Raw genomic sequence first — 16,177 nt, 5'->3', positions numbered from 1 at the left:
GCAACGTGAGATCGCTGGTAAACAAGATGGAGGAGCTAACAGCGTTAGCCAGGAGTCAGGTGGAGCACTGGGAGTGTAGTCTAATGTGCTTTTTGGAGACGTGGCTGCATCAGGACATTCTCGACGACAATGTTTCCATTGGTGGCTTCCAAACTGTTCCGGCCAACAGGGACTGCACCAGGAGCGGTGAGCAGAAAGGAGGGGGGCCGTTCTGGTGAACAACAGGTGGTGCAGTCCTGCTCATGTTACTATCAAGGAGCTCATCTGCAGCCCGGACATTGAACTGTTTGCTGTTGGTCTTCGTCCTCGTTGCCTGCCACGGGAGTTTTCACATGTTGTCATGGTGACTGTTTACATTCCTCCTTCTGCCAACCCGACTTTGGCGTGTGACGTCATCCACTCCGCCATAGCCCGGTACAGACTTACACCTGAGTGCACTCACTGCTATCTCTGTCTTCAACCATGTCACCATGGCAAAGGCACTGCCCAACTTCACCCAGTACGTGAACTGTTCCACCAGAGAGGAGAGAGAGGACCCTGGACTTGATGTATGCTAACGTGAATGGTGCATACAGCTCCTCTCCCCTCCCCCCTCTGGGCAGGTCTGACCACAATCTCATACACCTCAGTCCCACTTATTTGCCTCTGGTAAAAAGACAGCCTGTGACCATAAAGACAGCGAGGAGATGGTCGGAAGAGGTGTATGTGGAACTGCAGGGATGTTTTGAGGTCACAGACTGGCAGGCACTCTGTGAGCCAAAAGGAGAAGACATCGACGGGCTCACAGGGACAGGGACTCTGGGGACTACAGACCTGTGGCGCTGACCTCCCATATCATGAAGACCCTGGAGAGACTCATCTTGGAGCAGCTCCGGCCCGTGGTCAAATAATTTTGGACCCCCTACAGTTCGCCTACCAGCCCCAACTTGGAGTGGAGGATGCCATCATCTACCTGCTTGACCGCGTCTACACTCACCTGGACAAGACGGCGAGCACTGTGAGAGTCATGTTTTTTGACTTCTCCAGTGCTTTCAACACCATCAGCCCAGGTCTACTGGGTGAGAAGATGTCAGCGATGCAGGTGGACCCCGCCATCGTGTCCTGGGTTGTGGACTATCTGACTGGCAGACCACAGTATGTGCGCCTGAAACGCTGTGTGTCAGACAGAGTGGTCAGCAACACCGGGGCCCCACAGGGGACTGTCCTCTCTCCTTTCCTCTTCACCCTCTACACCACGGACTTCAACTACTGCACGGAGACCTGTCATCTCCAGAAGTTTTCTGATGACTCGCCGGTGGTTGGATGTATCGGCAAGGGTGATGAGGTCGAGTACAGGGCTGTTGTGGACAACTTTGTCACATGGTGTGAGCAGAACCATCTACAGCTCAATGTGACAAAGACAAAGGAACTGGTGGTGGATCTGAGGAGGACCAAGGTGCCCGTGTCCCCTGTTTTCATTCAGGGGGTCAGTGTGGACGTTGTTGAGTATTATAAGTACTTGGGGGTACACATTGATAACAAACTGGACTGGGGGAGGAACACTGATGCCCTTTATAAGAAGGGCCAGAGCCGTCTCTATTTTCTGAGGCGGTTGAGGTCCTTCAACATCTGCAGGACTCTGCTCAGGATGTTCTATGAGTCTGTGGTAGCCAGTGCTGTCTTCTATGCTGTGGTATGCTGGGGCAGCAGGCTGAGGGTAGAGGACGTCAACAGACTGAACAGACTGATCCGCAGGGCCAGTGACGTTGTAGGAGTGAAGCTTGACTCTCTGACGGTGGTGACAGAGAGGAGAATGCTTCACAAAGTGGGAGCTATTTTGGACAATGTGTCCAACCCACTCCATGAAGTGCTGGTTAGATATAAGATATAAGATTCAAGATTCAAGATTCAAGATGTTTATTTGTCATGTGCACAGTAAGAACACGATGGTGACACTGAGCAATGAAATTCTTACTTTGTTCGTTTCCCTCCACATAGACACAAGAATATAAGATAGAAAAAAAACAATTATAAATATAAAAAAAGAGGGCAATGTACAGAAGAATAATTTAAAATATATATAATATATAATATAGGAGTTCTTTCAGTGCCAGACTAATTGTACCACGATGCACTACAGAGCGCCACAGGAAATCATTCCTGCCTGTGGCCATTAATCTATGCAACTCCTCACTCTGAGTGTCCATGTTGTTCTATGTTATAACTATTATTATTATTATATGATTCAGCTCCTCACACACGTTGTTATATATTATTATTATTAGTAGTGGTATTATTTGTATCATTATTATTATTATTATAATATGGTACAGCGCCTCACTCTGAGTGTACATGTTATGTGTTATTGTTGGTAGTAGTAGTAGTGGTAGTGGTATTATTGGTATTATATAATACATCTTCTCACTCTGAGTGTACATGTTATTATATATTATTGTTGCTAGTAGTAGTAGTGGTAGTAGTATTATTGGTATTATATAGTACAGCGCCTTACTATGATTGTGCATGTTGTTATATATTTTTATTAGTAGTATTATTATTGGTATTATTAGTAGTGTTATTATTGTTATTATTATTATTAAGACTCTGGACTCACCTGGTGCAGTAATTTACCTCTGTGTAATAATTTGTAATAATAATTTTTAATACATCTTTTTTTATTCATACTTTTATATATTTATATTTTACTTTGTGTTTGAAGTTTATTCTTATTCTCATTCTTTTGGAGCTGTGTGTAACAAAAAGCAATTTCCTCCTGGGGATTATTAAAGTAATTCTGATTCTGATTAATAAACTTACTGTGTTCTTGTCTATGTGCATATATACATATATACATACACACACTACTCACAAAATTTATGGAAAATGTAAAAAGTGAATGCTACAGTGATATTATATCATGAAAGTAGGGCATTTAAGTAGAAGCATGCACTGGTGATTTCTTCATCTTAAACAGTTTATTGAAAGAAAATCTACCAACAGTGGTAGGTATACCACAACAAAACATTTCAGTGTCTCAGTAAATTGGGACGTGGCCAAAGGACGTCCACTCCTCTCCTTTCTGTGACTCTTCCAGTCTCTGTATCACTGTTCCAACCTCCTGATGACACTCTGTGACCCTCTAAGCTCAGTGAACACCTCCGTCTGAGGACTTCCTGTTTGAAGCCTCCAGTGTTGAGGTGCTGCTGATCAACTGTTAGGTGTCGTCTTGGTCTCATGATGTCAGAATGTGAACAGCAGGATGAGGAGGACTGTTTAAATACCAATTCTAACTGAAGCAGGAAATGTATTGGTGGATTCATGGATCAAACCTGTTGTGAATGTTGCTGTTAAGCTTCTTGTTAGAAAACAGCAGCTGGTGCAGAAAATACTGAGACACTGAACAGTTGGACATGTGCATTCAAAGGTTTAGAGAAGGTCACATTAAGTTCACCTGGAAAGGTTAGAATGTATTTTAGGTTCATCCTGAGATTTCACCTGAAAGCTGAACATCCCTAACTTTTCATTCATTTTTAGTCTGTTCCTTTTATTCCCAGTGGAGAATTTAATATATTAAGATTAATTATTAAAATGATTATTGTAAGGTTGAGCATCAGTTGCAACCATAGAAACAATAGAGAGATCACGTGGTTTCCTGTTAAATGCGGAAATGCCCGTTATCACGTGGTTTGTACTTCCTGGTTTCTTGACCAGGCCGCTTTTCATTGTTTTCACCGCTGCTGCTTCAGTAACGTTTAAACGGAGTTTTAAGTAGAAAAAGCTTCTGTCTGTGTGTTTAGCGACATGTCGAAGCTCCAAAGGCTGAGAGCTTTGCTGAAACAGCGACGGGATGCGGAAGATGAGATATTTGAGCTGTTTGAAAGAACAATAGCAGATTTCGAGGAGGAACTGACTCGTTTAAAAGAAAACGAGCGACGATACAAACTACTGGATGCGGTTTTCAACCCTAAAGTCCATTTACACAGTTTAGGTTTGTACATGTTCATCTTCTCTCTTGCTCCTCTTATTAATCGCCACAGTGCTGCTGAAGTTAGCTTAGCTTGCTAACTAATAGGAGGCAGAGTTGCAGCCTCACCGAGGCTCATGTTCACTTTAGTTACTAATATAAATCACGGTGTGATGTTCTCAGCTGGTTTAACTGTGTAAAAGTAAAGTCTAACCTCTTACCTTTTCTAACTGAGTATCGTTTTAGCCATTTATTTCAGCTTTGTCTTTACTAGAATGAGCAAACGGAGGTGAGAGAGTTTTGGAGAGGGAGCTCTGGTTTTATTGAATTCAGTCTTTTTTACTGACCTTCACAAGATACTTTTTGACTTTTTGAGCTATTTGAAGTACTTTTAACTCAGGTGTTGTTGAAGACCTGACGAAGAGATTTTTTCCCCACAATAATAACATGTATCATCAACTCCAAATTATGAGGTTAAGGCTCCTCGATCTCCATTTTGGAGTGTAAACCAAAAAGTAGTTCAAGTATAGTGCAAATGTGCAGTTTGGGACTATTGCACAGTGGTTCCTGAGTCTCTGAGACCAGGGAGAGTTCATCAGGGTGACGGTCTGGAGGAAGAAACTGTCTCTGTGTCTGGTGGTTTAACAGACAGGAGGAGTTTAAAGAGTTTCTGTGCAGGGTGTGAGGGGTCTGCAGAGATGTTACCTGCCCTCCTCCTGACCCTGGACAGGTACACGTCCTGGATGGAGGGCAGATCGGCCCCAATTATCCTCTCTGCAGACCTGATTGTTCTTTGCAGTCTGTGCCCGTCCTGTTTGGTGGCCGATCCGAACCAGACCGTGATAGAAGTGCAGAGAACAGACTGGATGATGGCGGAGTAGAAGGTGATCAGCAGCTCCTGTGGCAGGTTAAACTTCCTGAGCTGTAGCAGGAAGTACAACCTCTGCTGAGCCTTTTCACGGACAGAGTCTATGTGGGGAGTCCACTTCAGGTCCAGAGAAACTGTGGTTCTAACCTAAGCAGCGCCATAACCATATCAAATTAGAGAAACAGTTTTGCTTTGAAGATTTGTAACATTTTTTTGAAGTTGCTGGCAAATGTATGTTGTCTGGTGCAGTTATTCTGCAGTGTCTCTGTAGTCAATCTTTTAACTTGGCAGACAATACTGAAGCAAATTGCAGTCAAACACTAACAAAGACTTCCTCTGTTGCTATTGATGTTTCTCCATTACAATAGTTACTCACATAGTTGTCCTCTATCCTAATATCTGCTAAGGGAACTCCATCTTTCACATTATTGATTTGTTGTTGTTCATTTTCAAATTTTGCTATTAGTATGTTAGAAAATGACTGCCAATGCTGAGGATCACCGGGACTCATTGATGTTCTCACTAGCATGAAGTAATGTTACCAGAGATATCAGTGTGAATATAAAGTCAACCTTATCCATAATGGCTGTCTGTGTGTGTTTCAGTGTTCCCTGCAAATGTCCAGCTGCTGTTGGTGATTAAAGAAGAGGATCCCCCTCAGTGGAGCCCAAACCTGGAGCAGAAGCACCCAGAGCCCCTCCACATGAAAGAGGAACAGGATGAAGTCTGGACCAGTCAGGAGGGAGAACAGCTTAATAGTCTGGAGGAGCCTGATATCACCAGGTTTCCATCCACTGCAGTTCCTGTGAAGAGTGAAGATGAAGAGAAACCTCAGTCTTCACAGCTTCATCAAAGCCAAACTGAGGACAACAGAGAGGCAGAGCCTCCAGTTAGCAGCTCAGCTACACAGATAAAAACAGAAAGTGGTGGAGAGGACTGTGGAGGATCAGAACCAGCCAGGAACCAAGATCCAGATGGTCACTCACAACTAAGTACTGATGAAAAGGCTTCAGAGATTGAAGTTAAGAATGAAGACAGACAAGAATCTTTGGCAGATTCTGGACCTGAAAGTGAAGACAGTGACAGTGACAGTGGTTCGATGGAGGCCAGGGAGTCTGAGTCAGATGTAAATACTTTGGAAGGTTCACAGACAGTTCACACAGAAGAGAAACAGTTTGGTTGTGATGTTTGTGGGAAACGATTTAGAAGACAAGACACCCTCAAGAGACACATGAGAATCCACACAGGAGAGAAACCATTTAGAAGAAAAGAAACCCCAAGGACACACATGAGAATCCACACAGGAGATAAACAGTTTGGTTGTGATGTTTGTGGGAAACGATTTGCAGTGCATGGAAACCTTAGGATGCACATGAGAATCCACACAGGAGAGAAACCATTTAGTTGTGATGTTTGTGGGAAACGATTTAGATGGCAAGACACCCTAAAGAGACACATGAGAATCCACACAGGAGAGAAACCATTTAGTTGTGATGTTTGTGGGAAACGATTTGCAGTGCATGGAAACCTTAGGACGCACATGAGAATCCACACAGGAGAGAAACCATTTAGTTGTGATGTTTGTGGGAAACAATTTAGAAGACAATACAACCTAAAGAGACACATGAGAATCCACACAGGATAGAAACTGTTCAGTTGCAGGATTTGTTGTGAAACATAACTTGTGTTGGGATGAACTATTGCATTTTTTAGAATTTTATTATTGGCCCATCCTCTATAATTTCTGTATCTCTTCTCACCTTAAATTTGAAATATGGAAAAATATCTAGAAATGCAACCTGGATCATATCTTCATCCTGGTTGTTGGATATGCAAAAGTACCTATGATATTTTTTCTTCTTCCTCTCCCTGTCAATTGACCATGAATTGAATGTGAGAATTGTTTAACATTCAAGATGGCGGCCATTTTATGTTTCTCCAAACCATCTCATCTCATTTTCTTTACTGCTTATCCGTCAGGGTCGCGGGGGAGCTGGAGCCTATCCCAGCTGACTTTGGGTGAGAGGCAGGGTCACCCTGGACTGGTCGCCAGGGCCACATATAGAGACAGGCAACCATTCACACTCACACCTACGGGCAATTTAGAGTTACCACTTAACCTAATGTGCATGTCTTTGGATTGTGGGAGGAAGCCGGAGAACCCTGAGAGAACCCACGCTAGCATGGGGAGAACATGCAAACTCCACACAGAAAGAAAATCGTGATTTGAACCCAGGACCTTCTTGCTGTGAGGCAACAGTGCTAACCACCATGCCACCATGCTGTCCTCTTCTGCATAATAAACTTACTGTGTTCTTGTCTATGTGCATATATAGATATATATATATATATAGAGAGAGAGATATAGATATAGATATAGATATAGATATATAGATATTGATATATATAGATATATAGAGATAGATAGATATATAGATATATATTGCTCATATATTGCTCAGTTTGGACAGGCGGCCGGCTCTAGGAAGAGTCCTGGTGGTTCTGAACCTCTTCCATTTACGAATGATGGAGGCCACTGTGCTCTTCGGGACTTTCAATGCTGCAGAAACTTTTCTGAACCCTTCCCCAGATCTGTGCCTCGATACAATCCTGTCTCGGAGGTCTACAGACAATTCCTTTGACTTCATGGCTTGGTTTCTGCTCTGACATGCACTGTCAGCTGTGGGACCTTATATAGACAGGTGTGTGCCTTTCCAAATCAAGTCCAATCAATTGAATTTACCACAGGTGGACTCCAGTCAAGTTGTAGAAACATCTCAAGGACGATCAGTGGAAACAGGATGCACCTGAGCTCAGTTTTGAGTGTCATAGCAAAGGGTGTGAATACTTAAGTACATGTGATATTTCAGTTTTTTATTTTTAATACATTTGCAAAAATTTCTAAAAAACTTTTTTCACTTCGTCATTATGGGGTATTGTGTGTAGATTGATGAGAGAAAAAAAGAATTTAATCCATTTTGGAATAAGGCTGTAACATAACAAAATGTGGAAAAAGTGAAGGGGTCTGAATACTTTCCAGATGCACTGTATATATATGTATATATGTGTGTGTGTGTGTGTGTGTGTATGTGTGTATATATATATATATATGTGTGTGTGTGTGTGTGTGTATATATATATATATATATGTGTGTGTGTGTGTATATATATATATATATACACACAAATGAATAAATTAACAATATTGCTGATAACCAAAATATTTTTTTTAATTTCTGTAATGGTTAACCCACCAGTATGCAGCTCTTTAATCAGAATGATGGATCTGAAATGATGGAAAAGGAATCTGGAGTAGAGGAACTGATGGACTGGACAAGTCAAAGTCCAGACTTGAATCCTATCGAACAGATCTGGGATTTATTGGATTAAAAAATAGATCACACACAAATTTAATCCAAAGCAAGTCTGTGGGAACAGCTGGGAACTATTTGGAGGTCAATAACAAAAGAGACGGTCGAAAGGAGGAATCAGGGATTTTTGGTTAAAATATGTGAATTAAAAATATGTGATTAAGGACTATTTAGTTGTTCCAGTTTGTTATTTGCCTAATAAATAATAATACAATGTTTAATTTGAAACAAGTTTTTGACAGATTTCTAAAATATTTGTGTTTTCTCCTTTTTATGACAACAGTTGAAACCAGAAGTTTACATACACTGTATAAAAAGACACATAACCTTTTATTTCTCACTGTCTGACATTAAATCACACTAAACTTTTCTTGTTTTAGGTCAGTTAGGATTACCAAAATTATTTCTATTTGTTAAATGCCAGAATAATGAGAGAGAGAATTTATTAGAGAATTTTTTTATGACTTTCTTCAAAGTCAGAAGTTTACATACAGTTCCTTAGTATTTGGTAGCATTGCCTTTAAACTGTATGACTTCGGTCAAATGTTTGCTGGAATTTTGTCCCATTCCTCCTGACAGAACTGGTGTAACAGAGTCAGGTTTGCAGGCTGCCTTGCTCGCACACGCCTTTTCAGCTCTGCCCACAAATTTTCTATGGGATTTAGATCAGGGCTTTGTGATGGCCACTCCAAAACATTGACTTTGTTGTCCTTAAGCCACTTTGTAACTAATTTGGCGGTATGCTGCATTTGAAAGACCCATTTGCGCCCAAGCTTTAACTTCCTGGCTGATGTCTTGAGATGTTGCTTCAATATTTCCACATAATGTTCTTTCCTCATGGTGCCATCTATTTTGTGAAGTGCACCAGTCCCTCCTGCAGCAAAACACCCCCACAACATGATGCTGCCACCCCCGTACTTCACAGTTGGGATGGTGTTCTCAGGCTTCCAAGCTTCCCCCTTTTTCCTCCAAATGTAACGATGGTCATTATGGCCAAACAGTTCCATTTTAGTTTCATCAGACCACAGGATATGTCTCCAAAAAGTAAGGTCTTTGTCTCTGTGTGCATTTGCAAACTGTAATCTGGCTTTTTTATGTTGCTTCCGGAGTAATGGCTTCTTCCTCGCTGAGCAGCCTTTCAGCCCATGTTGGTACAGGACTCGTTTCACTGTGGATAATGAGACTCTCTTACCAGCTTCAGCCAGCATCTTCACAAGGTCCTTTGCTTTTGTTCTGGGGTTGATACGCACATTTCGCACCAAAAAACGTTCATCTCTGGGACACAGAACCTGTCTCCTTCCTGAGCGGTATGATGGCTGGACATTCCCATAGTGTTTATACTTGTGTATAATTGTTTGAACACATGAACGTGGCACCTTCAGGCATCTGGAAATTGTACCCAAGGATGAACCAGTGTTGTGGAGGTCGACAGTTCTCTTTCTGATATCTTGGCTGATTTCTTTTGATTTTCCCATGATGTCACACAAGTAACCAGTGTGTTTGAGTTGTGCCTTAAAATACATCCAAAGGTGTGCCTCCAATTAACTCAGATGTTGTCAATTAACCCTTCCAGATCATCATCTGGGCTTTCCCAAATTGTTTCAACGCATAGTAATCTTAGTGTATGTAAACTTCTGACTTTGAAGAAAGTCATAAAAAATTCTCTAATAAATTCTCTCTCTCATTATTCTGGCATTTAGCAAATAGAAATAATTTTGGTAATCCTAACTGACCTAAAACAAGAAAAGGTTTAGTGTGATTTAATGTCAGACAGTGAGAAATAAAAGGTTATGTGTCTTTTTATACAGTGTATGTAAACTTCTGGTTTCAACTGTATATATATATATATACACATACACACACACACACACATACATACATACATACACACACACTACTCACAACATGTATGGAAAATGTAAAAAGTGAATGCTACAGTGATATTATATCATGAAAGTAGGGCATTTAAGTAGAAGCATGCACTGGTAGTTTCTTCATCTTAAACAATTTCTTCGAAGAAAATCTAACAACAGTGGAGGGTAAACCACAACAAAACATTTTCAGTGTCTCAGTAAATTGGGACGTGGCCAAAGGACGTCCACTCCTCTCCTTTCTGTGACTCTTCCAGTCTCTGTATCACTGTTCCAACCTCCTGATGACACTCTGTGACCCTCTAAGCTCAGTGAACACCTCCGTCTGAGGACTTCCTGTTTGAAGCCTCCAGTGTTGAGGTGCTGCTGATCAACTGTTAGGTGTCGTCTTGGTCTCATGATGTCAGAATGTGAACAGCAGGATGAGGAGGACTGTTAAAATACCAATTCTACCTGAAGCAGGAAATGTATTGGTGGATTCATGGATCAAACCTGTTGTGAATGTTGCTGTTAAGCTTCTTGTTAGAAAACAGCAGCTGGTGCAGAAAGTACTGAAACACTGAACAGTTGGACATGTGCATTCAAAAGTTTAGAGAAGGTCACATTAAGTTCACCTGGAAAGGTTAGAATGCATTTTAGGTTCATCCTGAGATTTCACCTGAAAGCCAAATATCCCTAACACTGAGTAGTGTATATTTATATATAGGCTGCTCTCATTCATTGTTAGTCTGTTCCTTTTATTCCCAGTGGAGAATGCAATATGTTAAGATTAATTATTAAAATGATTATTGTAAGGTTGAGCATCTGTGGCAACCATAGAAACAACAGAGAGACCTGAAGGAATCCCCATCATAACTAGAAAGGTAAACATGATATGCACTGACTGAACAAAGATTAGAGAAATAAAATGAACATTTCTCAATACAAACTTTACCAAAATACATTTAATGTCTTAAAATACTCCATTTACCATTTAGACAGAAGGAAGGATTGACAGTTTAAATAAAAGTGCCTCAAATGCACCACAAGTGAAACATAATAGCTTTGATATAAACATATCTAGAATTGTTAATGTATTAACATGTAATAAACACGTCTCATCGTGACAGACTGCAGAAGTTACTGCCAACACTTAAAAGCTGCAAAGATGATAATAAAGTTTACCGCTGAAACTCCACTACTTCCTGCTGTTTGATTATGTTGTCAGGACTCACCCTTATACCCTTATAGTGTCTACACTCATTCACCCGAAGAAGAAGAAGAAGAGGTCACGTGGTTTCCTGTTAAGCGCGGGAATGCCTGTTATCACGTGGTTTGTACTTCCTGGTTTCTTGACCAGGCCGCTTTTCATTGTTTTCACCGCTGCTGCTTCAGTAACGTTTAAACGGAGTTTTAAGTAGAAAAAGCTTCTGTCTGTGTGTTTAGCGACATGTCGAAGCTCCAAAGGCTGAGAGCTTTGCTGAAACAGCGACTGGATGCGGAAGATGAGATATTTGAGCTGTTTGAAAGAACAATAGCAGATTTCGAGGAGGAACTGACTCGTTTAAAAGAAAACGAGCGACGATACAAACTACTGGATGCGGTTTTCAACCCTAAAGTCCATTTACACAGTTTAGGTTTGTACATGTTCATCTTCTCTCTTGCTCCTCTTATTAATCGCCACAGTGCTGCTGAAGTTAGCTTAGCTTGCTAACTAATAGGAGGCAGAGTTGCAGCCTCACCGAGGCTCATGTTCACTTTAGTTACTAATATAAATCACGGTGTGATGTTCTCAGCTGGTTTAACTGTGTAAAAGTAAAGTCTAACCTCTTACCTTTTCTAACTGAGGATCGTTTTAGCCATTTATTTCAGCTTTGTCTTTACTAGAATGAGCAAACGGAGGTGAGAGAGTTTTGGAGAGGGAGCTCTGGTTTTATTGAATTCAGTCTTTTTTACTGACCTTTACAAGATACTGTTTGACTTTTTGAGCTATTTGAAGTACTTTTAACTCAGGTGTTGTCAAAGACCTGGCGAAGAGATTTTTCCCCGCAATAATAACATGTATCATCAACTCCAAATTATGAGGTTAAGGCTCCTCGATCTCCATTTTGGAGTGTAAACCACCACCTGCTGAATGATTTGTTAAACTCTTTTCTCATTTATATCACGTGCAAAACACCAGCTGATATAATAACTTAGCAATTATCAGAATGAGAACCAACTTTTTATGGCCAAGTTTGTACAAGCAAACAATGAATTTGAAACTTGTCTCTCTATTTACAGTAAAAAAAAGTAAGAAATAAACTACAACAATAAGAACAATAAAGTACTCATGACAACAGTATGTACAGTGGAGGTAGTTGTGGTGCAAAAAGTAGTTCAAGTATAGTGCAAATGTGCAGTTTGGGACTATTGCACAGTGGTTCCTGAGTCTCTGAGACCAGGGAGAGTTCATCAGGGTGACGGCCTGGAGGAAGAAACTGTCTCTGTGTCTGGTGGTTTAACAGACAGGAGGAGTTTAAAGAGTTTCTGTGCAGGGTGTGAGGGGTCTGCAGAGATGTTACCTGCCCTCCTCCTGACCCTGGACAGGTACACGTCCTGGATGGAGGGCAGATCGGCCCCAGTTATCCTCTCTGCAGACCTGATTGTCCTTTGCAGTCTGTGCCCGTCCTGTTTGGTGGCCGATCCGAACCAGACCGTGATAGAAGTGCAGAGAACAGACTGGATGATGGCGGAGTAGAAGGTGATCAGCAGCTCCTGTGGCAGGTTAAACTTCCTGAGCTGTAGCAGGAAGTACAACCTCTGCTGAGCCTTTTCACAGACAGAGTCTATGTGGGGAGTCCACTTCAGGTCCAGAGACACTGTGGACTCTTGTGTTTATACTGCAAACATCAATACATCTTAATGTTGCCAAATCCTAATTGGTGCATGGAAATGCAGGATATCACTCTTTTCAAACTCAGCCCTGCACACTTCAAAAAATGTGAGAAGAGCTCAGAGAAATTACAGAAAATCATCTCAGAAAACAACATTACTCATCTTAACTGACAGAAATTTGTAACCTAACAACATCAACAGCATCAGTTACTGACTGTTTGATCGAGACCAAACTGTTTTTGACACAGTGTTTACTGTCAAGTAAGTAAAATAAATGATGAAATGTTTCTAGAGAGAGAGCTCTTCTGCAGGACACTGGTGTAGATTGGATGAAAGAAGGTTAAGGCACTGCTCACGTGACGGTACGAGGTTGGGGTGGTTAGACGGGTCAACAAAACATTTGATGTTGACACAGGAGACCAGTGTTTGTTTCTCCTCTATGGACAGTCACCGTAGGTCTTTAACAGTGACCTTGGTCATTCCCTAACTTTAGCCAAGTGGTTATTATTGTTACCATGATGACGAAGGTCCCTAACTTTACCCAAACAATTATTTTAACCCAAACCAGGATCTTTTATCTAAAACTAACTGGGTCATTAGGTTCTAAAGTCTGACCTAAGCAGAACCATAACCATATCAAATTAGAGAAACAGTTTTGCTTTGAAGATTTGTAACATTTTATGAAGTTGCTGGTAAATGTATGTTGTCTGGTGCAGTTATTCTGCAGTGTCTCTGCAGTCAATCTTTTAACTTGGCAGACAATACTGAAGCAAATTGCAGTCAAACACTAACAAAGACTTCCTCTGTTGCTATTGATGTTTCTCCATTACAATAGTTACACACATCGTTGTCTTCTATCCTAATATCTGCTAAGGGAACTCCATCTTTCACATTATTGATTTGTTGTTGTTCATTTTCAAATTTTGCTATTAATATGTTAGAAAATGACTGCCAATGCTGAGGATCACCGGGACTCATCGATGTTCTCACTAGCATGAAGTAATGTTACCAGAGATATTGGTGTGAATATAAAGTCAACCTTATCCATAATGGCTGTGTGTGTGTTTCAGTGTTCCCTGCAAATGTCCAGCAGCTGTTGGTGATTAAAGAAGAGGACCCCCCTCAGTGGAGCCCAAACCTGGAGCAGAAGCACCCAGAGCCCCTCCACATAAAAGAGGAACAGGATGAAGTCTGGACCAGTCAGGAGGGAGAACAGCTTAATAGGCTGGAGGAGCCTGATATCACCAGGTTTCCATCCACTGCAGTTCCTGTGAAGAGTGAAGATGAAGAGAAACCTCAGTCTTCACAGCTTCATCAAAGCCAAACTGAGGACAACAGAGAGGCAGAGCCTCCAGTTAGCAGCTCAGCTACACAGACAAAAACAGAAAGTGATGGAGAGGACTGTGGAGGATCAGAACCAGCCAGGAACCAAGATCCAGATGGTCACTCACAGCTAAGTACTGATGAAAAGACTTCAGAGATTGAAGTCAAGAATGAAGACAGACAAGAATCTTTGGCAGATTCTGGTCCTGAAAATAAAGACAGTGACAGTGGTTGGATGGAGGCCAGGGAGTCTGAGTCAGATGTAAATACTTTGGAAGGTTTGCAGACAGTTCACACTGAAGATAAACAGTTTGGTTGTGATGTTTGTGGGAAACGATTTGCATTGCCGGCAAGCCTAAGGAGACACATGAAAATCCACACAGAAGAGAAAAGGTTTGTTTGTGATGTTTGTGAGAAACGATTTGCACAGCAGGGAAAACTAAGGACACACATGAGAGTCCACACCGGAGAGAAACCATTTAGTTGTGATATTTGTGGGAGACGATTTTCAGAGCAGGGAAAACTAAGGATACACATGAGAGTCCACACAGGAGAGAAACCATTTAGTTGTGATGTTTGTGGGGGACGATTTAAACACCAGGGAACCCTAAGGACACATATGAGACTCCACACAGGAGAGAAACAGTTTGGTTGTGATGTTTGTGGGAGACGATTTGTAGTGCATGGAAGCCTAAGGACACACATGAGAATCCACACAGGAGAGAAACCATTTAGTTGTGATGTTTGTGGGAAACGATTTGCAGAGCAGGGAAAACTAAAGACACACATGAAAAGCCACACAGGAGAGAAACCATTTAGTTGTGATGTTTGTGGGAGACGATTTAAACACCAGGGAACCCTAAGGACACACATGAGAATCCACACAGGAGAGAAACCGTTTAGTTGTGATGTTTGTGGGAGACAATTTGCAGAGCAGGGACACCTAAGGTCACACATGATACTCCACACTGGCGAGAAACAGTTTGGTTGTGGTGTTTGTGGGAAACGATTTACACACCAGGGAACCCTAAGGACACACACGAGAATCCACACAGGAGAGAAACCATTTAGTTGTGATGTTTGTGGGAAACGATTTAGAAGACAAAACACCCTAAAGAGACACATGAGAATCCACACAGGATAGAAACTGTTCAGTCGCAGGATTTGTTGTGGAACATAACTTGTGTTGGGATGAACTATTACATTTTTTAGAATTGTATTATTGGCCCATTCTCTATCTCTTTTTTTCTTCCTCTCCCTGTCAATTGACCATGATTTGAAAGTGAGAATTGTTTAACATTCAATATGGTGGCCATTTTATGTTTCTCCAAACCAAGTGTTCATTAGATTTTAACATTTTCTCAACCAAGAATGCATGTAAACATTTCTAGATACCTGCATAATAAAGTCAGTGTGTTCTTGTCTATGTGCATATATATATATATATATATATATATAGGCTGCTCTCATTCATTGTTAGTCTGTTCCTTTTATTCCCAGTGGAGAATGCAATATGTTAAGATTAATTATTAAAATGATTATTGTAAGGTTGAGCATCTCTGGCAACCATAGAAACAATAGAGAGACCTGAAGGAATCCCCATTATAACTAGAAAGGTAAACATGATATGCACTGAACAAAGATTAGAGAAATAAAATGAACATTTCTCAATACAAACTTTATCAAAATACATTTAATATCCTCCATTTACCATTTAGACAGAAGGAAGGATTGACAGTTTAAATAAAAGTGCCTCAAATGCACCACAAGTGAAACATAATAGCGTTGATATGAAGATGGCGCCGCGAGAGTGGCAGCCAGTTGCAGCAGCTCTTCCAACTTTTCTCGTTTCTGCTCTATTTTGGGTGTTTTCCGTGCTATTTGTTACTGTTCAATTCAACTAGTCATAACTTTTGCACATCAACCATGGATGTGCAAGTTATAT

General features: G+C 41.2%; 1 protein-coding gene and 1 pseudogene across 1 annotated transcript; both read left to right on the top strand.

The window, feature by feature from the left end:
- Nucleotides 1-470: 470 nt before the first annotated feature.
- LOC139220137 (zinc finger protein 235-like) lies at nt 471-6,492 on the top strand (annotated as a pseudogene).
- Nucleotides 6,493-11,393: 4,901 nt separating this feature from the next.
- Nucleotides 11,394-15,484, top strand: LOC139219383 (gastrula zinc finger protein XlCGF57.1-like). Its single transcript, XM_070851207.1, has 2 exons — nt 11,394-11,669; nt 13,980-15,484. Exons 1-2 carry the CDS (start codon nt 11,483-11,485, stop codon nt 15,374-15,376), a joined length of 1,584 nt encoding a protein of 527 aa, XP_070707308.1. The 5' UTR covers nt 11,394-11,482; the 3' UTR covers nt 15,377-15,484.
- Nucleotides 15,485-16,177: the final 693 nt, after the last annotated feature.

The sequence above is a fragment of the Pempheris klunzingeri genome, chromosome 20, assembly GCF_042242105.1.
Source record: "Pempheris klunzingeri isolate RE-2024b chromosome 20, fPemKlu1.hap1, whole genome shotgun sequence".
NCBI classification, from domain to species: Eukaryota; Metazoa; Chordata; class Actinopteri; order Acropomatiformes; family Pempheridae; genus Pempheris; species Pempheris klunzingeri.
The sequence above is the reverse complement of the archived record's forward strand: the minus strand, read 5'-3'. Positions and strand labels throughout refer to the sequence as shown.